Below are 24,956 nucleotides of genomic sequence, written 5' to 3'. Positions count from 1 at the left end.
TCCATGCTCGGCATCCCTCCCTTCCAAATCTATTCCCAACACGTCCTAGAACTGTCCAGACTCAGTGCTTAGACACACCATGAACTTGGGCGAAAATTATTTACCCTCGGTGTTTCAGTCTCCTCATATTTAGGGAGAGGTAACAGATTATCTTCCTCAAAGGGTTACTCTGAGTAATAAAAGCACAAATAATATAAACATAAACATTTTGACTATTAAATGGATTTGAATCAATAAGCAATGAAAAGGTACCATCCATCAACAGTTGCCAGGAAAATGAAAAGTAAATTCTAGTGCTATGTCACTGCTCACCTGCCTAAGTGGACAAGTCACAAAGATGAACACACTAAAGCAACTGGGGTTCTCTCACACACTGCCACTGGAATGCTCACTTTGGAAAACTATTAGCAATTTCTTTAAAACTTAAAGTACATCTACACTATGACTAAGATACTCATCTCCAAATACAATCCCCTCCCCCCCCCCAAAAAAAGAGAAAATAAGAGGAAGGGCTTTACACAAATTTCCATTGCATAAAACGACAGTAAGCACATATAATCTAAAACGAGTAAGTACAGAAGTCCTTCAGCAGAAAACAATGGTAACCGTCACACTCAGAAATGACATAGAATCAGCAAACTGCTGCGCACGGCATGTAAGTGGAACCGTAAACTCTGATGCTGGGGAAAATACAAGACAAAAAGAATGCATATGATTTGACTTCATTGGAAAGAGCGACAAGGATGGATGATGCCATCCTGCAGAGATGAGCACCACAGCACGTACCTTGGAGTGGGAGAACCTCTTGTCTGAAAGGAGGTAAAATAGACTTCTGGGGTCAGAGAACTGTTTTATATCTTGGGCTGATTCACATTAGAGCTAATTTAGCTTATCAGGCTATAAGCAAATTTTATTCTATGCAAATTATATTCAATAAAATGTTGGCATGAAAGTTTAGGCTTTTGTCCACTGAAATGCACCAGATTCTAAAACTTATCTGTCATATGTTTGGGTGTGGGGGAGTAGGTGTGTACACATACGTGTGTGCCTCTAATATCTCTACATTCTAAAACTCTTGAAGTCAGAAGAACTCACCTCAACCACTTGGTTCTCAAGATAATTCATGAGGCAACCAGAACTTGCAATACATTTTCTACATTTCCAACAGTGAAGAGAACTTATTTGTTCTTCACTGGGTTGTTTAGTTGCTGACTCTTCACTTCTTTTCATCTGTGGGAAAAATAATAATGATTAAAATGATAAGCTGCATCGGATAAGTTTGGTTTCCAAATTCTTAGAATATCAGATTCTATCTGTATATCTATCAGATTTCTATCAAGTATAGAAAAAAGAAGCATCCTTTACTGTGATGCTAGACACCCAGCTCCCCTCCCTGTGTCCTGAGCAAAAATCAGTGTCTAGACTGCTCAGTGACACAGCCAGCTGCAGGATTTTTACAGCCGGATTAAACCTATGCAGGAACTTCCAACATTTCCCAGCATTGATAATAGTGTTTTACCTGATACCCAAAGCATTTTAAAATACTGGTCCTGGCTCTGAGCCCAACAGAATTCTTTAAATCTTTCATAAATTCCTTTCCTAGACCACTTGAGGGGACATGGTTTTCCTGTAGTCTAGACGCAACATGTTTTTCATTCACTGCGCATTATGAGTGTAAGCTGTAGCCTTCTGGAAGGTCCCAATCTGATGCTGTAGAGAGCACAGCGCACCCTAGAGCCAGGAGCTGCGTCCAATGGAATCCCAACAGACAACATGGCCATTCCTCTGTGGTACAGCCCTGCTGCAGCTTTTAGGATGACTTCAACCTCTGCTTTGGGAAGAAGGAACAGGTACCTATCTGCTAGTTACTACGTCTATAGTAAAGAACACTTCATAAAATGTCTGACATAGAAAATTCCATTTAATTCTGATTCTGATAAGGCATTTTGCAGCAATTACTACCAGCTTATTTTCTGCTAGAGTGCTTGATGTTTCTCACTATTGATTCTTTTTTAAAGCCATAGCTCAAGAGAAAATCCAAGAAGTCACTGCAGTACTTTTAAGAATCGCAGGAGGACTGCTCAGTGGGAAGCGATAATGGCTGCCAAACCCCTAAGACCTACTTGATCCAGCAGACCAACATGGCAGAGGGAGAGAACCAACTCCTGCAAGTTGTTCTGTGACCTTCACAACTGTGGCAGACGTGTCCTCTCTTTATACACATAAAATAAGTAAATAAATAATTTTTTCCAAAAAGAATAATGGCAAGGAATTATAAATATTCATTGTTCATTTTGATTTCTTTTTTTGTGTGTGTGTGTGGGGTAATGTTGTGGCTTTCTGGTTTTGTTTCCTATTTTTGTTTGTTCGCTTGACTTTTTTTGAAAAAAAAATGAAAAATAAATAAATTTGGATGGGTAGGAAAGTGGGAAGGTTCTGGGAGGAAATGGGATGTGGGGGAAATGAGATCAAAATATATTGTCTAAATTTTTTTGATAAAAAGTGTAAAGATGAGGTATTAAAATGTAGGCAAAGGATTAAAATTTAAGAATACATGCTTTACTTTTTAGTGAAATTGAACTGTTTATTTTATTGTAACTGCTGCTGTAAGTACTTGGAAATCAAACTTATTTTTAAACTTTTTTATTGAGCTTCACATCATGCACTTCAATCCTGCTTACGCTCATCTCCCTGTTCCCTCAGATTTGCCCTTCACTCTTGCAGCCTCCCCCCAAATAAAACACACACGCACAAACACAAACACACACATGCATACACAAACACACACACATGCACATACAAATACACACACAAACACACACATGCATGCACACATGTACACGCACACACACATACCTCAAAGCATAGAAAAGCATCTCACTGTGGAGGCTGTAGTATGTCACACTGTGTCCCACACTACACTCCTATGTCCACACATCTTCATTTGCAAATGTTCATTATAATAAGTCTTTGGTTTGGTTTGAGGTCTCTGGCTTCTGTGACACCGTCAATATTGGATCCTCAGAAGGACTACCCTATGATATCCTGTTGTTGCCCTGTGTCATGGAGATCCTGTGGCTTTGGAGCAGCAAGACTGGACCTTTCAGCATGTTCTGACCGTTCACAGATGATACAGATTTGGGGGTAGGCCAACCCAGAGCCCTGGATCTGGGCCTGGGTATGTTGCTCACCTGTCCCTTATCTCTACCACCAGGGAGCCATCTCTACCACTGCTCACACTCCATCAGCAGGAGGCAGGGTCAGCTCTCCACCTCTCATGTCCTCGGAAACAGCTGACCTAGACCCAGACCTCCAGAGCCAGCGCAACAGCGCTGCCCACTTAAGGCACAGGACCCAATTTCCCAAGTGCTGCAGCCTGTGAGGGGCTGGGCCAGCTCTCCCACTCTTGGGGCTATCTCACCCATGCCTTTACCATCAGAAACTGTTACACTGCTACACTTGCCCAGGGAGGGGGTAGGGTCTGTTCTCCAGAATACTATAGCCAGTGTGGCGGGGGGTGGGGGGGGAGGGCGGGCCAAGAGTCCCTTTGCCCATGCCAGGGGAAGAGGTGCTTAGAGTGGTGAACAAACAGAACCCAGCCCACCCAATCAACTAAGCAGGGCTCAAATGGGCCCACAGAGACTGAAGTGGCAAGCACAGGCCCTATATGGATCTGCATCAAGTCTTCTACATATATGTTATGACTGCTGGCTTGCTGTATGTGGGAAACTCCTGACAGTGGGAGTGGGTGTGTCTCTTACTCTTTTGCCTGTGGTGAGGACTTTTCCTCCTGTTAGATTGCCTAGTCCAACCTTGATAAGAGGGCTTTTGCCTTGGCTAATTGTATCTTGTTTTGTCATGCTTGGCTGTTGTCTATTGGTCTCTTGGCGGCCTACTCTTTTCTGAAGAGTAAACAGATAGGGAGTGGTTCTAGGGGGAGAGGAGAGCCGAGGGGAGCTGGGAGGGTTGGAGGGAGAGGATACTGTGGTCAGGATGTATTGTAGGGGACTCTATTTTTTTAAAAAGGTAGTGGTGGTCTTTTATAAGACTGTAGTGACTTTTAAAAAACACCCAGTAAAGTAGTTTACTATACCTGTTGATGGTGCAGATGTGCTAAGGTTCAGAAGAGCTCCATCAACTGAGTCTATCTTTATACTTGACAGTTTTCCATCAATGCTTTTAGAACTATTCATACAATATTTACTGAAAGCTTAACACATGCTGGACTCTGAGAACATGAAAATGAATTGTTTTATCTTCTGCCTCAGTGGTGCTTGTTGTGCTATAAACAGATTAGTTAGGTATCATCCTTAGCACCTCAAAAGTGCACTAGGGGCTTGAAATAACAATGCACCTAGGCCCTACTCATGGAAGTTCTAACTTACTCTTCAATGAACAAAGAGCTGGGGATAGGTAAACCTCTAATTCTAAAACATGGCTAAAACAAAGATGGATCTGTATGTATATAACTGGCAAAACTTCATCAGGTACAAGTTAGAGCCATAGGAGAAGAAACCTACAAATTGACAATATCCAAGTAGAAAGGATTTAATTGTAATAGTTATACATCATGAGAAACACTTGCAATCCTGCCACTTGGGAGGCTGAGGCACACGGAGATTTTTGAGGACAGTCTAAGCAACACATTGAGTGCTAGGCCAGCCTGGGCTGTGTAGAGAGATCCTGCTTTTCAAAGACAAAGAAAACAACAATAGCAACACCCACCCTTGGCTGGCAGGCTCAGCATGCCCCTCTGCCAGTTAACTCAGCTCTCAGCTTCTAGCAGTTAGGCCATGGTTCTGCCTCCATTATCTGACTCATTTTGGCAACCTGTTATAGCCCAGCAGATCATTTTATTTAAAATGCAGCGTCAACGAAGGCCAAAGATTTTAATCTGTAAAATCTCCTTTATCTTGCTTCTGCATTGATGCAGTGCAACTCCCTCCCTACCCCCAACCCACCACCACCTTGTCTAACTCCCTGAGTACTTCTGTTTCCCCTCGATATCCTTAACCTTTTATCTTAAACCTCTTTTACCCAGTGATCCTCAGCAAGAGCAGAGCCAACTGTAGGCATAAGGTTCCTGCGCAATTCAGATGATGCTTTCTGTACCCCTGACCTCATATGCGGTTGCAATCTTTGTTCTGAGATTCTCCTGTCTCAATGTTATGTAAACACCATCCCCAATTGTCTCCTGGTATGCCAATAAAGCTGTTTATAGCTTATCACTGAGCAGGGGAGAGAGAGCAGGGCTGGACTTCCTGCCAATCAGGGGATGAAGAGTTAGAGGAGGAAGTAGGTAATGAGCCACTGGCAGAGGTCCAGGAATCAGAGAAAGTTACAAAATCCAAGTATCTCTGAGATGTACACCGGGAGGAAACCAGATTAGCTTGGAGGGTTAAAAATAGAGTTAATACCATTCGGGATTGTGCTGTGAAGCTTGTTCACATAATAAGCGGGGTCTCGATTATTTGTGTGTTTTATAAGCATAACTCTAGTATTCAACTAGGAAGACATTCACATATGCTTGTGTGGCCCCAAACCTGGACTCTCTGGCCCCTCTCCTATATTCCTCCATTTCCTCCTAAGGTACAGTGACATAGAAAGAAAAACAGAAAAGCCAGTGGGAGATTAGTACTGAAGACTATACTGTGACAACTCTTCCCTATCAGTGATTTTTAATCTATGGATCTAGCTTTTATTTTGTTCCAAAGCTTTATCTTAGACCAGTATTTCAAATGTCCAGATGTCAAATGAACATAAGACGCTGCTCTGGGAGAGATGTTTGTGCTAGTAGCTCATTCTACAGAAATCTATAGATAGTAACAAGTCAGATGCAGATTCTTAGTGCTTGAAATGTAGCCAATCCAGATTGTATAAAAACATAAAATTTACATTAGCTACATAATTAAAATTTAATATACTAGCAGAGTGTACTATGAAGTTAATTTCATCTCTTTTTCACTATTTGGTATGCATGGTTGTGTGTGCAGTGTGGTGTGTGTATGTGTACACTTTCATATGTGTACGAGCATGTAGAAGCCAGAAGTCAGCATCAGGTGCCTTTTCCTATTATTTTCTGCCTAATTTTTAAAAATTTATTTATTATTATGTATACAGGTCTCTGCCTGTATATACACCCGCAGGGCAGAAGAGGGCATCAGATCTCATTATACATGGCTGTGAGCCACCATATGGTTGCTGGGAATGGAACTCAGGACCTTTGGAAGAGCAGGCAGTGCTCTTAACCACTGAGCCATCTCTCCAGCCCCATCTCTGCCTAATTTTTAAGGCAGTATTTATTTATCATGGGCATATGTGTGGGGGCATGTGTGTGTGCCAAAGCACATGTTGAGGTCACAGAGAAACCGTATTGTCAGTTCTCTCATTCCATCACGTGGCTGTAAGTGACTTAACCTCAGGTTGCCGGGCTTAGGGAGAAGTCCCCTTTACCTACTGAACCATCTCACCTGCCCCTTGCCTTGTTTTTTTTTGTTTTTTTTTTTTGTTTGTTTTTTTTTTTTGAGACAGGGTCTGTCCCTGAACTTGGATCTCACTGTTTAGGCTAGACTGAATAGCCAGAAAACCCCTAGCATCCTCTTGTCTCTGTCTCCCCAAGGCTGGGATTACAAGCACATACCACTGTGCCTTCCCTTTTACATGGGTAAAGGGACTAAACTCAAGTCCTCATGTCTGCGTGGGAAGCAGTTTGCCTAGACTGAGCCATCACTGCCAGGCTGCCCTGTGACTACTTTAATGAGGCTTCGGTGACGTGCCTGGTAGCACAGTCATGCTGCTGGACAGCACTACTTTTCCTCTCAACTGGGTTTTTGAGGAGTTGGTTCTTCTCCCGTCATTGAGACCTCAGTCTCACCCCCTTAAAGATACGATAGAAGGACAGTATAATAATCTGCATGTCACCCCTGGAACCATAGTTCAAGAGAGTCTGATGTTTCTAGGTAAGATAGAGAGACTTACATATTTAATAGGCTCAGTAGGTAATCTGTTACAGATTGAGAAATCTGACAGTGGTGATTGAATGAACCCTATGGGGGTCATAGATTGGAATGCTCGGTTCCCAGCTGGTGGACTGTTTAGGAAGGATTAGGAGGTGGTGCCTCGACTGAGGAAGTGCGCCACTAGAGCTAGGCTTTGAGGGTTCACGAGCCCACGGAAGACCCGGTCTCCTCCCTCTGTCTGCCTCCTGCTTGTGGATGACAATTAAGCACTTACCTACTGCTCTGGTGCTGTGTCTGCCTGAGGCCACCACACTCCCTGCCACAGTGAACATGGTCACCCTCTGAAACTGTAAGGAAGCCCTCACTTAACTGCTGGATTCTATAAGTTGCCTTGGTCATGCTGTCTCTTCACAGCGATAAACATTACCTAAGACACTGCTCTTCAGAATTTAGGAAAAGCAAGAGCAAAACCCAACTGTAACGGGCTCTTCCGGTAGCACGAGGGATCCTCGCAACAGGACTCTTTAGTATCTCATTGGGATTGGTCACGTGAAATCTAGCTATTCATGTGATAAGATCACCAGAAAAGCTAAACATAACTGGTGAAATATGACAAATAAAATGGTGTACGTGTGTCCATCCTTCAACTTGTGGCCATACAGGCTACATATGGGTATGAATGAGGGCCAACACAGAACCATAAACTTGAATATGGTGAGGTTATTTTCCGATTATTATTATTATTATTATTATTATTATTATTATTATTATTATTTTGTAGCTGGATCACACAGTTCTAGGGTATGGACTCTGGAGATGATCATGCACAGTGTCGGAAGGCTGGACACCACTCTCCCAGCAGCAGCATTTGCCAACAGCTCCTTGGGGAGGACTTCTTGTCTACCTCCCCTCTCTCAGAATCTATAATTTGCAATTTAAGCTGCAATTTAAAATTATCTTTAAGCTGAAAAATTACTATATGAATTACAAAGTCAAAATTATAGTCACTTTTTTTTTTTACCAATTAACTTTCCTGACACATTTGTGTAATTCTGTTACTATCCATCCCCGCCCCCAACAACTTTGGCTATACACTTTTTTAATACAGGTATTTGCACAACTCCTTCGAAACTATGCTTTCTCTCTTTGAATCTCTCCATCTCTTCCTGTTATAGCATTTTCTTTCCCTATGACGTCTGTGAATCAACAGTTCTAATCCTTTAAAGATGAGGTCAATCTCCAATACAGCAGATGGACTCTAGAAGAACTGATTCCTCTCCTGTCTTCTGGACACATTCCCACAGAAAAAATAAAGTTGTCTCATTCTTAGTTATGTTTTTATTATTAATTTGAGTTACTGAAACATACGCTGCACTCACCCCAGTCACATGCTTACGCATAGTATCTGACCCTAAAAAAAAACTCACAACAAACACGTGTCGAAATCAAGCAATATACACATTAGAGTGCCTCATAGCCCCTTTATCTTTTTGCGAATCAGATGACCTGTTTAATAAATAATATACGCACACTGTTCTGAAAGTATCAAGTTGTAAATAGCCTACATTTAGGTTTTGTTGTATTTTCATGAATTATTTTGAGAATTTCTTTTTTAAAATTTTTTAATTTATTCTTGTTACATCTCAATGGTTATCCCATCCCTTGTATCCTCCCATTCTTCCCTCCCTCCCATTTTCCCCTTATTCCCCTCCCCTATGACTGTTCCTGAGGGAGATTTCCTCCCCCTGTATATGCTCACAGGGTATCAAGTCTCTTCTTGGTAACCTGCTGTCCTTCCTCTGAGTGCCACCAGGTCTCCCCCTCCAGGGGACATGGTCAAAGGCGAGGCACCAGAGTACATGTGAAAGTCAAAGTAGAAGGATCCAGAGGGTCCTAGAAACCTACAAGTAGAACATTATGATAGGCAGATTTGGGCCCAGGGGTCCTGCTCAAACTAAGGCACCACCCAAGGACAATACAGGCGGTAAACCTTAAACCCCTACCCAGATCTAGACAATGGACAGAACATTCTCCATAGTTTAGTGGAGAGTGGGGTATTTTGAGAATTTCATACAACATATTTTGATATGTACCTCCCTCTCCTAAAGCCTCCCAGATTTATGCCCGCTTCCTCGCTCACTCAACTTTGTGTCTTCTATTTATTTTTGTCCCACCAAGTTCACTTTGTGCTGCCCAAATACTTTTGTACGTGCGCCCTCCGCTGCAGCACAGGTGACCTACCAGGGGCCATCTCTTAAACTCTCCGCAGTTAATCATTCCTACAGCTCCTTAGCTGGAGGTAGCACTTCATGCCCACCTCACCTTTCCAGGCTGGAATTTTGTCTGGTTTGGGCTTGTACAGGTCTTGTGCATGCTGCCACAACTGCTGTGGATTCATATGTGCAAAGGCCCTGCTGTGTCTGGAAACCACTTACAGGAAAATGGTTTTCTTGTCACATGTAACAGCCCTGGCTCTTACAATCTTTCTCTCCCCTCTCCCATTGGGAATAAGGATGTAATATAAATGTCCCATTAAGGTCCCAGCATTCCATGGTCTCTAATTCTCCTCAATTTGATCAGCTTTTGGCCTTCATCTTAATTGCCTTCTGCTGGAGAAAGACAGCCGCTCTGGTGAGGGTTGAGAGATGTGCGACTCTGGGTTTCCACACCGCACGGCTCCTTACACTTCTTTTTCCAATGTGAATTATTAACTATGTTTGACCAATCAGTGGGAAGCAAGTTGAAGTCCTTGAGCTATGTACAAGAAGAGCACAGAGAACGGGAACAGCTGTGTTTATGCTTACCTGAACTTGAAACGGGAAGCAACCGACAGTTATCTGCTAGCAATCTATTTATAAAAGCAAGATGGCTTCTGGCCAATGACTTGTTTTCAAGGGAAGAGGATGAGACACTGAAACCCAACTTATTAACAATGTGGGGAGTCTTTGAACAGACTTGAACAACGTGTGTCTTGGCCACAGGCTCAAATCCATCTCCAGCTCAGACCTGGGACACTAGCACGTCAGGGAAAACCATGTAAAGAACCTGTGTAGAGACTCTGAGCAGCAGCCACATGACCTTGCGGTTTTCTTCATGTACCCATCCACATGCACACATCAATCCCTGTTTACTTCACTACGTGTCCTGATGTTGCTATCGTGTTTGACATTTCTTGAATACACTACACATTTGGGAAAAACTGTTCCAGAAGTTTCAGCTCTCAAATTCTGAATGTGTCAATGGCATAATACTGAAAAATCGCATTCATGAAAATAACCATCAACCTCAGTAAGAACACTCTTTGATTACGGGACAACAGTAAAGCTCATCCAGTCACAGTGTTGAACCCAAATTTTTCCAAAATCCTCATGTCAACTTTAAGATTAAAGTTTTGTCACATGTAACAAGTACAGAACATGTTCATGTTTGAGCACATGTAGCCTGCTGGTCATTTTAGGAAACATTTTACAACAGGGAGGCTGCACGGCAGCTCTCAACTGAAACGTAGGCCTTTTCTTCAGGGGTCTAGCCAGCTGTCAACAGAATGCAGAAGGCCTTTGTAAGCTCTTCCTACTTTTTTTTCCACAAAAATATTTAGTAATAGAGGTAAAATAAAATCAGCAATATGTATGGTTTCAGTAAACTAACTGTATGCCCACGGCAGTGAAGAATAAAAAGACTACAGGCAAGCCTGTGGCTCTGTTTACCCACAAATGTGTTTGTGTCTGCAATATAATGGAAACGGTAAACAAGCAAACTACACCTTAACATTACCACACCCTAACGTTCTTTTTTGTTTGGTTGGGTTTTTTTGTTTGTTTGTTTGGTTGGGTTTTTTTTTTTTTTTTTTTTTGAGACAGGGTTTTGTTTCTCTGTGTAGCTTTAGCTGTCCTGGACTCGCTTTTGTAGACCAGGCTGGCCTCGAACTCACAGCGATCCGCCTGCCTCTGCCTCCCGAGTGCTGGGATTAAAGGCGTGCGCCACCACGCCCGGCTCACCCTTTTTTAAGACCCTTTAAGAACACCCTAACGTTCTTAAAGGGTCTTAACAGCACATTTTGAGAACTGATACTGAACACAAAGCAGATCTCCCCAAAATGTTGCTTATGTAAATTTTCCTGCCCGATTATATCTCTTAAAATGCTTATGGAGGACAAAAAAGTCCCTATGAAAAACCATTAGTAACAGCTTAGGCTGTAATGTTCTCTAACACTGAGCACCCTAATTGCAACCCACATAAAGAAGTTGAAATCTTTGTCTACCTCTGACTATTATTACTCTTTATGGTAAAATGTCAACATCAGCACAGGTATAAATCCATACAAAGGAATCTGGGATTTCCTTATTACCAATACAATCCTTTAAAAATAAGATTAAAATTAAAGTGAGGTAAAATTGGCAAATTCATGAAAAAAGTCATGCACAGCAACATAGAAAACAAAACAGATATTTGATTTGTTCAGTCCAGAACTCTGCAGAGCAATACCACTTCTGTTTTTTGTTGTTGGGCTTTGAGACTTTTCATTGTTTTTATGTGGTGTCCATGTTGGTCTTGAACTTCTGGACTCAAACAAGCCTCCTGCCTCAGTCCGCAGTATTGCCAGGACTCCAAATGCACGAAACCATAGCTGACCAATTTTTACTTTAAAGCAGCTCCATATGTTTATTTATTTATTTTCTTACATACACTATGATATATCTGTAGGCATTACTCTGTAGGCTACTCAGTCTCCTAAAGATTGTATTACCGGAAGGTCTCTATGAAATGAAAACAACTATCTCCTCTGCCAAATACTAAGGAGTCGCATTCTTTTGATGCTAGTGGATCTCAGGATGCAGGATGCATGAACTTGAATGCTCACACCTGCTTTGCAAAGTGCGCTTCTGAGCAGGGGCGGTTTACTGGACAGAACGTCGTACACGGTAACTCTGCTGTGAGTGGGCTGTACCGATACGTTCATTTTGTAAAATCAGTAGGATGTCAGCCCGCCCTCCTGCTCTTGAAGCCTGGTGTCTGTTTTGATCACAGAAGCACTGCAATACAAAGCACCCCAACATAAGAAACCCACAGAAAGGAATTAAAACCGAGTTGATGAGCTGTGATAGACTACAAAGATGTACACGAATCAGTTTCTGAAGTTGTAAGAATCACAATTGGGTTTTTGAACCATAAAAGCCACTCCCTACTAAGTAGACCCGAAGGCAGCGGCTTGGTTCTGTCTAGGCTCTTTTGGAATGTATGGCTCCTCCTCAGTTCAATAAGTAGTTTAGCACATGAATTATTTAGTGTGAGCTGGCTTGATACCTAAGCTCCCTTTTACACTGTCTTCCTCTAAGTCAAGGATATAGAATACTTTATCTGCACAAAAAAGAGAACGGGTTGGGCTATTTCCAAAGTGCCAGTTTTACAATTCTAGGCACAGGAGCTGCAGTGGCTGAAGCCTCTAATTTCTTCACTCTAACCCTGTCTAAATCCTGAATTACAGAGTCATTAATCTCCTTCAGTAATTGTGGACCTTAAACGCTTCTGGGTTTCAAACTGATGAAGCCAATCTTAATAGTTCTTTGGTATTCACAGTCAAGAGTGTTTTCTTAGAAAGCACCCCACTTCTTTAAAAAAAAATACTCAACCTACTTTATTCCCATAGAGTTCCTGCCGCTTAGCATCCTCCTCATTTATAGAAGGGAAAGAACAGGACCTCCACAAGAAGACCAACAGAGACAACTAAGCAGGGACTGATGGGCCAACCAAGAACCATGCATGGACTAGACTTAGGACCCGTGCACAGATGTAGCCGATGGGGTACGTCAGTCTTCGTGTGGGTCCCCTAGTATGGGGAGTGAGGGCTATCTCTGACATGGATGCTGTTTCCTGCTTTTAGATCATTTGGCGGGGCTGCCTTGACAGTGGATGAGGATGTGCTCAGTCCTGATGCAACTTGATGTGCTGGGATGACTGGTAAGGGGGTACACTCCTTTTTTCTGAGAAGTAGGGTAGAAGGGACAGGGGAAAGAGGGAGGGAGGATGGGACTGGGAGGAGAGAATGGAGGAGCCTAAGATTAGTATGTAAGGTGAATAAATAAATTAATTAATTAATTATTTTTTTAAAAAGATGTGGGCCTCAAAGATGAGTAAAATTACTAAGTACGTATACCACAGTTTCTTTTATCCATTCTTCTCCTGAGGGGCATCTAGGTTGTTTCCAGATTATGACTATTACAAATAAAGCTGCTATGAACATAGTTGAGCAAACATCCTTGTTGTGTGGTAGGATATCTTTCAGGTATACACCAAGGAGTGGAATAACTGGGTGTTGAGGTAGCCCTATTCCCAATTTTCTGAGACAGCATCAGATTGATTTCCAAAATGGTTGTACAAGTTGGCATTCCCACCAGCAAGGAAGGAGTGTTTCCCCTTTCTCTACATCCTTGCCAGCATGTGCTGTCACTTGAGTTTTTTATCTTAGGCATTCTGATGGGTATAAGATGGAATCTCTGAGTTATTTTGATTTGCATTTCTCTGATGACTAAAGACGTTGACCATTTCTTTAAGTGTTTCTCAGCCATTCAATATTCCTCTGTTGAGAATTCTATGTTTAGCTCTGAATCCCATTTCTTGTGGTACATTTATACTATGGAATACTACTCAGCTATTAAAAACAAGGAAATCTTGAAATTGGCAGGCAACTGGATGGAATTAGAAATGATCATCTTGATGAGTTAACCCAGACTCAGAAAGTCATGCATTGTATATACTGAGTCATAAGTGGATATTAGCCCAACATAGATGTCCTCTGAGAGTCTTCACTCAGCGGGGATCAGGACAGATGCTGGGACTCACTATTGCAATCCAGGTGAAAGTGGTATGGAAGAATGAGGAGATAGAAGGACCCAAAGGATTCAGGAGGCCCACAAGGAGACCATCAAGGCCAGTGGATCTGGACCCAGGGGAGCCTGCACAAACTGCTGTACCAACCAAGGACAATGCATGCAGTAAACCTCGACCCCCTGTCCAGATATAGCCAATGGACAGTTCATTGTCCATGGTTGTGGGCATGGCAGACACTGCCTCTGACATGAACTCTAGTAGTGCCCCCTATTTGATCACTTCCCCTTGGTGTGGAGGCCTCGTGACACTCAGAGGAAGGGGAAGCAGGTTATCAGGATGAGACCTGATAGGCTGTGATCATATGGTGGGGGAGGAGGTCTGCTTTTATCACAGGTCTAGGGGAGGGGAGTAGGGTGAAAGAGGGAGGGAGGGGGAATGGGAAGATACAAGTGAGAGGATAATAATCTGAATAAATTATTTAAAATAAATAAATAATAAATAAATAAAAACTTTTTAAAAACCTAATAAGTGAGTATGAACCACATCCTCACATCTCATAGACTATATTTTATGGGGAAGTAAGGTATAATAACTATAGGCAAGCTTAATAAAACACTGAAATAAGACTTTGAAACTAATTGTGTTTATACTTATATTTACTACAAGCTACCACATGCTGTGTGCACTCCAGCTTTACCCCACACCCTTAAATGCCTCTCCAGACAGCAGCACCAGTTGGGGACCAAGTGTTTAACATGCAAGCCTGTGGGGGACATCTCCCACCCAAATCACAACATCACTGTATGGTTATTTCCTAAGTTTTGTTTGAAGGACTACATTTTAACTCAGTCAATGTTATTTATTGATGGTAGTTGGTAGTTACAACCTTCTAAAAAATCGAAGAGAATCTACCATTGACAACTATTATGTTTAGAGTCACATAGATAGGAAGACAATGAATGTCTCAAAATGAAAACTGCGCATCTTCGGATTCTTAAATTTCTTTTCTGTAAGTTAACAAAATACAGCATGCCTAAGACTCTAAAATGAAACACTATTCTGTGTACAATTCTAGTACAGTTTCAATTTGGGGGGTATATTGTGATTCTAATAAATTCAGCGTTTTCTTTTTCCCAATATTTATTTTTTTTCAGTTAAGATATATTGTCTTTAACTAAAAGGTAATCAAAGAACTATAAAATAAAGGATATACTTGTTAAATGAATGAATATAAGATATAAACATATTGAAACATAATAAAAATAAGAAAACATAGAGCAAAGAAAAATTAAAATGCTGTATGAAGAAGTTGGAAAACTCAGAAGCTGCAAGCCCATTCTTTGAAAGCATTGGATAAAACTTATTATTAGAGTATTTGTATTTCTTCTAAAGATACCATGCTTCTAAAAAGAATGAATGGGTATTAAATTTATATTGTAATAAAACATGGGTAGCCCAGTCTAGCTTTATTCCATAAAAGACTTTCATATACAATCTATTTTGACCATAGTCTTTTTCATCCCACAACTCCTTCCACACCTCTTCAAGGAGAGAGAGAGAGAAAGAGAGAGAGAGAGAGAGAGAGAGAGAGAGAGAGAGAGAAGAAGAAGAAGAAGAAGAAGAAGAAGAAGAAGAAGAAGAAGAAGAAGAAGAAGAAGAAAAAGAAGAAGAAGAAGAAGAAGAAGAAGAAGAAGAAGAAGAAGAAGAAGAAGAAGAAGAAGAGGAGGAGAATGAATATGAATGAGAACATGAGAGAAAATGAGAGAGAATATATCCAGACAAATAAAGCCCCCAATAAGATAAAACAAAAGAAAACAAAACAGCACACACACACAAAAATCATGGACTCTATTTTGTGTTGGCCAGTTACTCCTGGGCATGGGGCTTGAGAAAACTGAGTATCCTTTTCCCAGAACATATCAATTGCAAATGCTAGGAGGTGGGAATTTGTGCCCAGTTCCCCTCCACAGTGCTGGGGTTTTGTCTGGTTTGACCCTGTGCAGGTCTTGTGTGTGCTGTCACAGTTTGTGTGATTGCATGTGTGCATCAATCATGTTGTATATGGAATAAAGTAGTTTATTTGGAGTTACCCACCACCTCCGGTTTTTACAGCCTTTTCTCCTCCTCTTTTTCACAGATCTTGAGGTGAGGATTTGACAGAGACATCTCACTTAGAACTCAGTGTTCCAGAGTTTTTCCCTCTCTTCACATTGTTTAGTTGTGGGTCTCTGTGTTAATTACCATTTACCGAAAGGAGAAACTTCCTTGATGAGGGGTAATACAATCATCTATGAGCATAACAATTGTAACTCAAGTCAGATGGCCAAGATCAATTAACAAATGACAGTACATTCATGAAATGATTTAGAGAAAGGAGAACACATATTTATTGCCGGTGGAAGTCCCAACTGGTACAGCTGCAATGGAAATCAGTATAGAGGTTCCTCACAAAGTTGAAAATGGATAATTATAAATGACGGTTTTAGGCTACAAATAATTATCCATCAATACATATTTCCTCAGCAACCATTACCTTGTCAAGGAAATAAAGAATATCCAAATTGTGTACTCTGAGAGCATACAAGGGTAATGTAGGTTGTACGCTAGTTTAGTGTGAGATAGTAGGCAAATGATTTAAAGAGTCTCACAGGAAAACCCCAAGTGAAGACCCAAGTATGAAAGGAAATGGAGACCCTCCAACACACACACACACACACACACACACACACACACACACACACACACACACACACCCATCAGGTGGTTTCTCAGAGAGATAAGGGCTAAAACGTATTTACTTTATACTAAGTATATAGAAATGATAGGCAGTATGGTTTTATCCAAAAGTTAATAGCCATTTAAAACTTGCCACACTTACATTCAGTGGCTATATTATCTTTAATGGATCAAAGAGATTCAGGTGACAAGGCAGAAGCACAGATAATCACCGCTTTTGCTTCAGCATTGTTTTTCTCAGGACAAAGAGAATAACTGTAAAGAGGCCTCTTTTTTTTTTTTTTTTTTTTTTTTTTTTTATACACAGCGCAAAAGATTTTTGGCCCCCGAAGATATTTCTAGATAACGGAGCCTTCTTAAACAAGTAGATGAGACACTAACGGATAAGGCAAGAAGCCTGAGCGTGTTTACCTCTTCACCCTACAGTCCTCTCAAAGGTGTTTAAGGCTCCTAGCACTGCTACTGTTCAGTCCACCTTTAGCTCTGAGCAAATCATCGGTTGCCTACGCTGCTGGCCAGTGCTGGGCATCACTGAACCACTGGGAAGGCACTGGTGCACACGTCTGCTCCTTCTACCTACAACTCCCAGCAAAGACATACAAGCAGCACCACCACATCTGTTCAGCACCTCGAAACACAAGGTGTCTGATATACAACGAACAGTATTTTGATGTTTTTTTTTGTTTTGGTTTGGTTTGATTTGGTTCATTTTCTGAGACAGGGTTTCTTCTGTGTAGCCTTGGCTGTCCTGGACTCACTCTGTAGACCAGGCTGGCCTCGAACTCACGGAGATCCGCCTCCCTCTGCTTCCCGAGTGCTGGGATTAAAGGCATGCGCCACCTGCCTGGCTTCTTGATGGTGTTTAATCAAATGTCTAGAACAGAGGTAGTCGTTTGTAGTTTACTTGCTCATATTGTCATATCCAGAAGCCTCTATTTCTGTTAACCTCTGCGAGGAAAACTAATTCAAACCACAGATGAAGCCACTCAGAATTGTGGCCATCACTCTTAGGAAGAACGGTTTGGTTTTTTTTTTCAGAGTCCTGAAGACAAAGGGCAGAAAGGAGGAATGGGGATCAAGGTGGACAGAGGTCAGAGCTTCCTCTTTAGCTCTTTCTAAAAGGTACAATGGGGTAGATGTTGCCTTTGCCAGAACCCAGAAGAGATTTCAGCCCAAACAATGTGCAAGCGCCTAAGTTTTAGGTCAGAAGTTACGGTTGTGGCCACCAAAGCGCTGTTTTATGAAATCTGAGTCCTCCACATTGAACATGACATCCTTCTTTGAGATGCAAAATGGACTGTATTCTTTTACTCTTCTGAAGACTTCCCAGTTCTCTGCTGCCCAGGCAGGAGCTGGCCCCGCTCGGCAGCCACTTGCTCTGCAGCCCACAATTTAGCCTTCTTGTAATTTCCTCCCCTCCGACAGCTCCTTTCTGCTGCTGCCCCTGGGTCCCTGAAAACTTCAACTCCCCAGTTTTGTCATAGCCTCCAAGTCTCATCTTAAATGTTCCTTTCTTTTATGGGATGAATCCTAAACCTATGTATGGCCTCTTCTTATTTTTTTCAAATGTCTTTTCTAGTTTTCTTTCTAAATACTGATCACACTGCTAACCGTTTCTTCTACATTTGCCTTTTCTGCTGAACCGCAAACTCCCCAATGGTTTTACCTTTTGGTATCTGAAGGAAATTGATTCCAGGGACCCCGGCAGGTACAAAAGCACTAAGATAAGTACCTCACTCACTCAATATGCTATCATATTTATCTATAATCAGTAGTCTCCTGTATAAATAATAATAATAAATAATCTATAGTTACTTATAATATTGAAAGAATGGAAATGTTATGTGAATAATTGTTGAACTATATAGCTTTAGTGAATAATGCAAAAAAAAATTTGGACAGCTCAAAACAGACACTTTCCCCCTAATATTTTAGATAAATCTAAACATATGAAACTTATTGAAACAAACCACTGACTGTTCTATATGACAGTTTAGTGCTAGACAGTATAATTCAGGGATAAATAAAAAAGCAGGCACACACAGGACAAAACCAAAGTCATCCTGTCCTTAGTTTGTTCAAAGTACTTGATTAGCACCATTTATTTGCATCACCAGAATAAAGTTAACAAATGTCACCAAAAGAAGCTGATGTCCAGGTTGGGGCACGAGGGGGGGGGGTTGGGGGGAAGCTGATCTCATTTGTAAAGATACTCTAGAGATACTTTATAGTACAAAGTCTGAGTTTCATGACATTGCTTTGATGACTATGTTACTAAATATATTAAATTATTTATAATTCTATTAATCTATCCACTAGAAAATACACTATTTTCCTCTTTTTAATTAGCAATATCAGAAAGTAGTTTGCCTTCCATGTGTTTTAAACTAAAACTGCAAAGATGAAACATGAAAAGGTTAGCATTACCTTTAAAACTAGCTGTTATTTTTTAATGTAGTACTTATTAAATAGCACAATCTTCTTTGGTCAATACATTTTTATGAGGGCTGGAAAGAGGGCCCAATGGTTAATTAAGAGCATGTAGTGCTCTTAGGAAATCAGGTTTATTATATATATATATATATATATATATATATATATATATATACACACACACACACACACACACACACACACACACACACACACACACACATATATATATAAGTAAGTTTTCTAATGATTACATAAAAATCTTAAAATAATACCCAAATGTCTACTTCACAAAAGCAATGAAGGGTTTAAAATGTTCTACTTTCTGTGGAAATCCAGGAAGTCTGAGCACCACTCACACAGAGCACAGTATTCAAGAAGCCACCACCAATTAAGTTATAAAATTCATGGCATACCACAATTCCTCTCAGTGATACTCTTCCTTGTCCTGTGGTATTTCTGGGGATGTCCTTTCACTTGCCTCATTTCTTTGCCTTCTGATACACATTTAAGCTCAATGAGAGGGAGCTCTGGCCAGACTTGATATCAGACAATCAGTCTGAAGCAATCACAACCATGTCTCTACTCACCTGCCTAGCTCTTTGGTCTAGGAGGTGCCTAATATACCCAGCAGTCAGACCATTTTCATTGTCTCTGACAGGTCATCTTGACCTGGTTCTCCGCTCTCTGCTCTGTTATCCACAGGAGACATCCTATACCCATCTGTTGCCTACCCATTTCCACCGGAGAAGAACTGATAAAATTGAAAACAAAACCAAATATGCAAAAACCAAATTACAGTCGCCTACATATTACCTCTAGGGCTCTTTCTCTACCTGGTCTGCATATATTCTGTGTCACCCCGATGCTGCCTGGTTGCCTTTTCCCCAGGGAGCTCAGGAGATAAATAATAACTCAGCAGCTCGCACATTACAGAGTGGTAGCTGAGCGGCCGAGGGCTGTTTGTCCAGTTTACGGGATGGAAGAGGACCCCGTGTCAGGAAGAGCTTCAGGACGGGGGCAGGATGGGGCTCTCCGGCCCGTGTTCATCAGCTCTCCATGCCACACGGTAGAAAGAAACATCAGCATAAGGAATCCCTCCCAGCTTACAACTGAAGAACCATCTGTTTCCTACGATCACTTCCTTCTCACCTTTGCACTGTAGGAGATTCTTAATTTCTAAACATATGTTTTTATTAAAAGGCTAGAGAGGACTAGCTCAGGCCCCCTTTAACATGTCCCCCCACCTTCAGCCAAAAGCATCCAGCTTCCCTTTAGAAGCAGGGATGTGAACTCTCCTCAGATGGCAGGACATCCCCGCACCTGCGCTTTGGCCTCCCCATTTCTCAGCACTGTAAGACATGAATTCTTACTCTTTGTAAACTACCTAGCTTCAGGTATTTTGTCATAGCCACATAAGTGGACTAAGAGAGTCTATAATGCACACAAGATACTTGTAACTATTTCAAGCCTGGGGAGGGGGGAAATTAAGAAAAAAGTATCTATGCGAAGAGGTATTAAAATGTACAGGACAGGGCGGCACTTTTAAGAGGGAGCTCCTGTGATAGAATCTAAAACATGAAGCATTTTGCCTTTGTCTTAGATTGAAAATATAAGTAGAACCACGCTCTGGTCCTACGCTGTTACAAAAATTATAGTTTCATTGATGTGAATTTCAAGCTTCTATGTGAAATACATTCTCAGCCTAGCAGTTTTCTGGTAAGATATGTGATCTGTGTAAACAAGTTCTACTTTAACTTAAAAAAAAAAAAAGTCAAGTGTGCTGAAAGAGAGGTAACCAATAGATTGCGATGAAAATTAATTCCTTTTAAAATGTCTGACAAGATGTCAATGCACACACAGGTATAGAATTTAAGCTACGAGCGAGCATTTCTCCTTTTAATGTAGCCTCCTAGGCAGGGTGTAACTACACTCTGACAGCATCATTGTTAGACATTTTTCATTTTGACTTTTCTGAGGGTTGAATATGGGAGCTCACACGTGTCACCAGTGGGCGCTGAGCTACATCTCCAAGCCTAACTTGTTTTTCAAATAGTTCTTTTAAACTGCTTTCATCAGAAAAAAAAAAAAACTTTAAATATCTTGAATAGGTATGGACTATCTCAAAGGCAGAACTTAGCTTGACAGCCATGCTAAGATCATTCTTCAAAATTCAGCCAATAGAATAGTGCTCAAGTTAAACTAAGTGTTTTGATTTAACAAAATTGCAAAGGCAAGTGTTTATAAAAAAAAGTAACGATACTTTTATGTTGCTTGCAAAATGACTCAAAGATTTAAAATAATTTTGAACCGTAGTGGCCCTATCCCAGTAAACTTTTAGCCTCTTTAGGTGGTCATCGCTTTAAAAGCTTAAACCACATAACACGTTTAGGGGAGGAAAAAATTTAATAGTTGCATAGTCACACCATGAAGAGAAAAACTAGCTTTTTCCCACCCAGTTCAAGTGATTTTCTAGCTATGATTTCATTCTCCAACTATTCCTTTTTTTTTTTTCCTAGACAGCTCTTTTTTTTTTTCCTTTTCCTTTCTTTTCTTTTCCCAGACAGCTGAGTGGAGGTGGTTAAAATAAGGAGAATTGTTAAGTCCACATAAACTGTCCTGTAAAGTTTTTTTTGTGTGTGTGCTGCAGTTTTCAAATTTCAAGTAAAAATGTTTAGCTTTATGGTCCTTACTGAAAAGGCAGCACAAAACTACAAAGTATTGTTACACATGTAGGTGTATCATAAAATAGCACAGAGGCCTATTAAAAATGATTACTAATTCACTGCACTACTTGCCTGGAAAAAAAAATCCTGTCTGGTATATGGGATTTACTTATTAAAAGATAGGTTGAGTTAGTCATGCGTGGTGGCTTATGACTTTAATCTCAGCACTCAGTGAGGCAGAGGTAGGCGGATCTCTGTGAGTTCGAGGCCAGCCTGGTTTACGAAGTGAGTCCCGGACAGCCAAGGCTACACAGGTAAACACTGTCTTGAAAACCAACAAAACAAGCAACAGCAAAAACATGAAGAAACAAGAACACCACCACCACCAACAACAACAACAACAAAGAGTTTAAGGACGGTGCTTACATACACTCATAAATGTTCTAGCTAACACTACATAGAAAGCAAGTTCAACTTTCAGATGAAAACCTTCATTTCGACAACCCAAATACAAATGAGAGGGAAATTGGGCAATAGAAGATATATTGACAAAAACAATTTAAAGGAGAAGCCCAGGGAAATTGGTTAATTGTTAAAAGCTGTAGGGAGACAAGAAAACAATACAATATGCATGCAATTACTATATAAGTTATTTTTCATTGAGACGGCTATTGTCCTACATATTCAGTTCTTCCTAAGTATACTTACTTGTTTGTGTTGAGGACCTTTGTCACGATCATCACCAATATCTTTGTGCGCTACGCTTGTACAGTAAAGGAAAGACTGGCAAGGCAAATGTTTTTCGCTCTACGCTAAGACTAAGTTTCCACAGTGGAAACTATTCAGACTTTTAAGAACTACTTTTAAAGATACCACCACTGCAGGAGTCCGAAAGGATTCCACCCTGTGTTTTTAAAGAAAGTTTTCCTGTTTTGACTTGTTTTGGCAACGAGTGAAATAAAATAGAACCCGCCTTAGGGTTTCTATTGCTGTGATGAAACAACGTGACCAAAAGTAATTCGAGGAGGAAAAGGTTTATTTCATCTTACAATTTGTAGTTCATCATCCAGGGAAATCATGGCAGGAACTCAAGGCTGGAACCTGGAGGCAAGAGCTGAAGTCCAGGCCACCGCGGAACGCTGCTCACTGCCTTTCTCCACTTGACTTGCTCAGTTTGCTTTCTTACAGCACCAAGACCAACCAACCCAGGGGTTGGCACCATCCCCAGTGGGCTGGGCCCTCACACATCAATAATCAATGGAGAAAATGCACCACTAGTTAAACTTGTTGTGGCATTTTCTCAACTGAGGTTCCCTCTTTCCAAGCGATTCTAGCTTGTGTAAGCTGACACAAAACTAGCCAGCACAGAACCTCACTGGCAGTTTTTCAAGCACTAAATTTTGCTTGAGGCCCGGAGAGCAACTGGGTCATGCAAGGCAAAGATGTGTCTGGCAAGTTCTAATACCAGCTTCGTTTTGATAGAATCACTTTCCTTCGTGGGTGCCCCAGGTGTCTGGTCTATAAAATGGGATAATAAGTAACCTACACACACCACGCTCCTTTGAAGTTACCTAATAAACGCTCTTATGGGTGCACTTAAAACTATTAAATGCTACAAAAATATCGAAGGTTATCTGGAAAAGCCACATGTTACTGCTAATTACCATGCTCATAATAACTACCCCTCCCCACCCCCCAAGACCCTGGGCTCCCCAGGGTCCAGATGCACTTTAGAGCTCGTTCATCACCTCAGCCTGGCACAAAGTCTGCAAGGTCCCGACTCAGGGCTGCAACAAAAGCAACTGGCACGCCAGGTCTGAAAAGCACCAGACAAAAGAAAGTGGGTCGGTGCAGAGCGGGGCGCAGAAGGGGGTGTGCGCCTCCGCCCAGTCGCTGGCAGCCCCGCCGGGACCCGCCGCCCGCTGCCCCCACTCCTACCCCGCAGGCTCCTTGCCACGCCCCCGGCGCCACCGCCCCACCCGGCTCCAGACCCTGGCCGTGCCGGCCGCGCGGCTGCCCAGGCCGGGCCATCGGGTAGGAAAGTTGAGCCTCCGACCATCACCGGAGGCTCGGCCGGAGTCTACTGTGCGTCCAGCCTAGGGCCCCGAGGGCTGCGCCAGGCCCAGACCGGCCCTTACCTGCGTCCGCGCCCCGCCCGGCTCCCAGCACCCAGGGCGAGGCCGGCTCCGGAGACCGGAAGCGACAGGAGACAAACCCTGCCGAAAGCGCTGGAGCTGCTCCCGCAGCTGGACCCCGTGGCCTGGGATTCGGCGCCCCGCATCCGCCTGCGCGCCCGCTCCGCTTCTCCCACGAGCCGCGCGTGGGCGGCGCCGAGCCTGACCCCGCGTAGACCCGCCGGCCGCGCAGGCCCTGCTCGCTCGGCCCTGCGGGGCCGTGGGAAAGTTTCCCCCCTCCGCTCAACCCCTTACCGGAGCAATAAAAGTCTGTTCTGTCTCCCCAGTCTTCACCTAGCGCCTCTGGAGTGCAGACTAAGCTACACAGTGGGTTTGTTCCTAGTTAGAATCAGCAGGCGTCCGGGCCACCCATCCTCATCCCTGACTCTAAAGGTACCACCTCTACCTGGCGTCAGTTTTCCCTCAGATGTGTTTGTCTGTCGCTTATCTTCTTGTGGCTCATGCGCAACCGATATAAAAAACGCTAAAGATACCTGGCTCTGTGGCAAATTACAGTTCAGAGGTGAGTTGGTATCCAGGTAAATCGCGAGTGCTGTTCAGGAAGTGTAGGGCCCCTGTGTTGTAAATGTTGACTGTCAGTCTATAAACTTTAGGTTCGGAGCAATTAAAATAGCTGATCTAACGATTCCGAATATGCAAAGCATGTTTAATAACCTGTCGTCAGGAAGAGGGATCAAAAATGGGCGGAGGAAGCCCCCCAAATATATCTGGCTTTCAATGCTGAATACAAAAGTTTAGATTTGCCCGAAGTGCTTTATTTTGGCTTTTTCATGATGTCTCATTTGGGAAGTGAAACAACAACCAAAAATCAAAACAGTGCTGGGCATGGTGCTCACATCTGTCAACCCTGTACTGAGAAAGGCCAAGGACTGAGGATTGTCAGGAGTTAAAGACCAGCTTTAAACACAGTACTGCGTGGGCTTCAACAGGAGACCCTGCCTTTAGGAAGGCTGAACAACAACAAAACATAAATGTGAAGGAGACAAATCAATGACATCTACACACACACACACACACACACACACACACACAAATTAAAGAAAAACTCCCTATGCTTCATGGTTATTAAACAAAAATCGTTGATAAAATACTACCAAAGGAACCTGGTGACCAGAAAGGTATTAATAGAGTATGTTGAG

The 24,956-nt window shown here is 42.1% G+C and overlaps 1 protein-coding gene across 6 annotated transcripts in view; it reads right to left on the bottom strand.

The window, feature by feature from the left end:
* The window catches only part of RNF180 (ring finger protein 180), a 164,389-nt gene extending 140,171 nt beyond the window's left edge, over nucleotides 1-24,218 (bottom strand). The window contains exons 1-2 of one of the 6 annotated variants that reach the window (XM_084801316.1): nucleotides 24,203-24,218; nucleotides 1,096-1,230 (exon numbers count right to left, since the gene is read on the bottom strand). In XM_084801316.1, coding sequence (XP_084657442.1) covers nucleotides 1,096-1,230 — 135 coding nt within the window. In that variant the 5' untranslated portion in view covers nucleotides 24,203-24,218. Of the gene's footprint in view, nucleotides 1-1,095; nucleotides 1,231-22,330; nucleotides 22,614-22,671; nucleotides 23,479-23,760; nucleotides 24,027-24,051; nucleotides 24,077-24,202 lie in introns of those variants that run through there. The other 5 variants (XM_084801315.1, XM_084801313.1, XM_084801317.1 and 2 more) reach the window with 5 other exon arrangements.
* Between the last annotated feature and the right edge of the window lie 738 nt (nucleotides 24,219-24,956).

Source organism: Acomys minous (genome assembly GCF_964271855.1).
Source record: "Acomys minous genome assembly, chromosome: 11".
NCBI lineage: Eukaryota > Metazoa > Chordata > Mammalia > Rodentia > Muridae > Acomys > Acomys minous.
The sequence above is the reverse complement of the archived record's forward strand: the minus strand, read 5'-3'. Positions and strand labels throughout refer to the sequence as shown.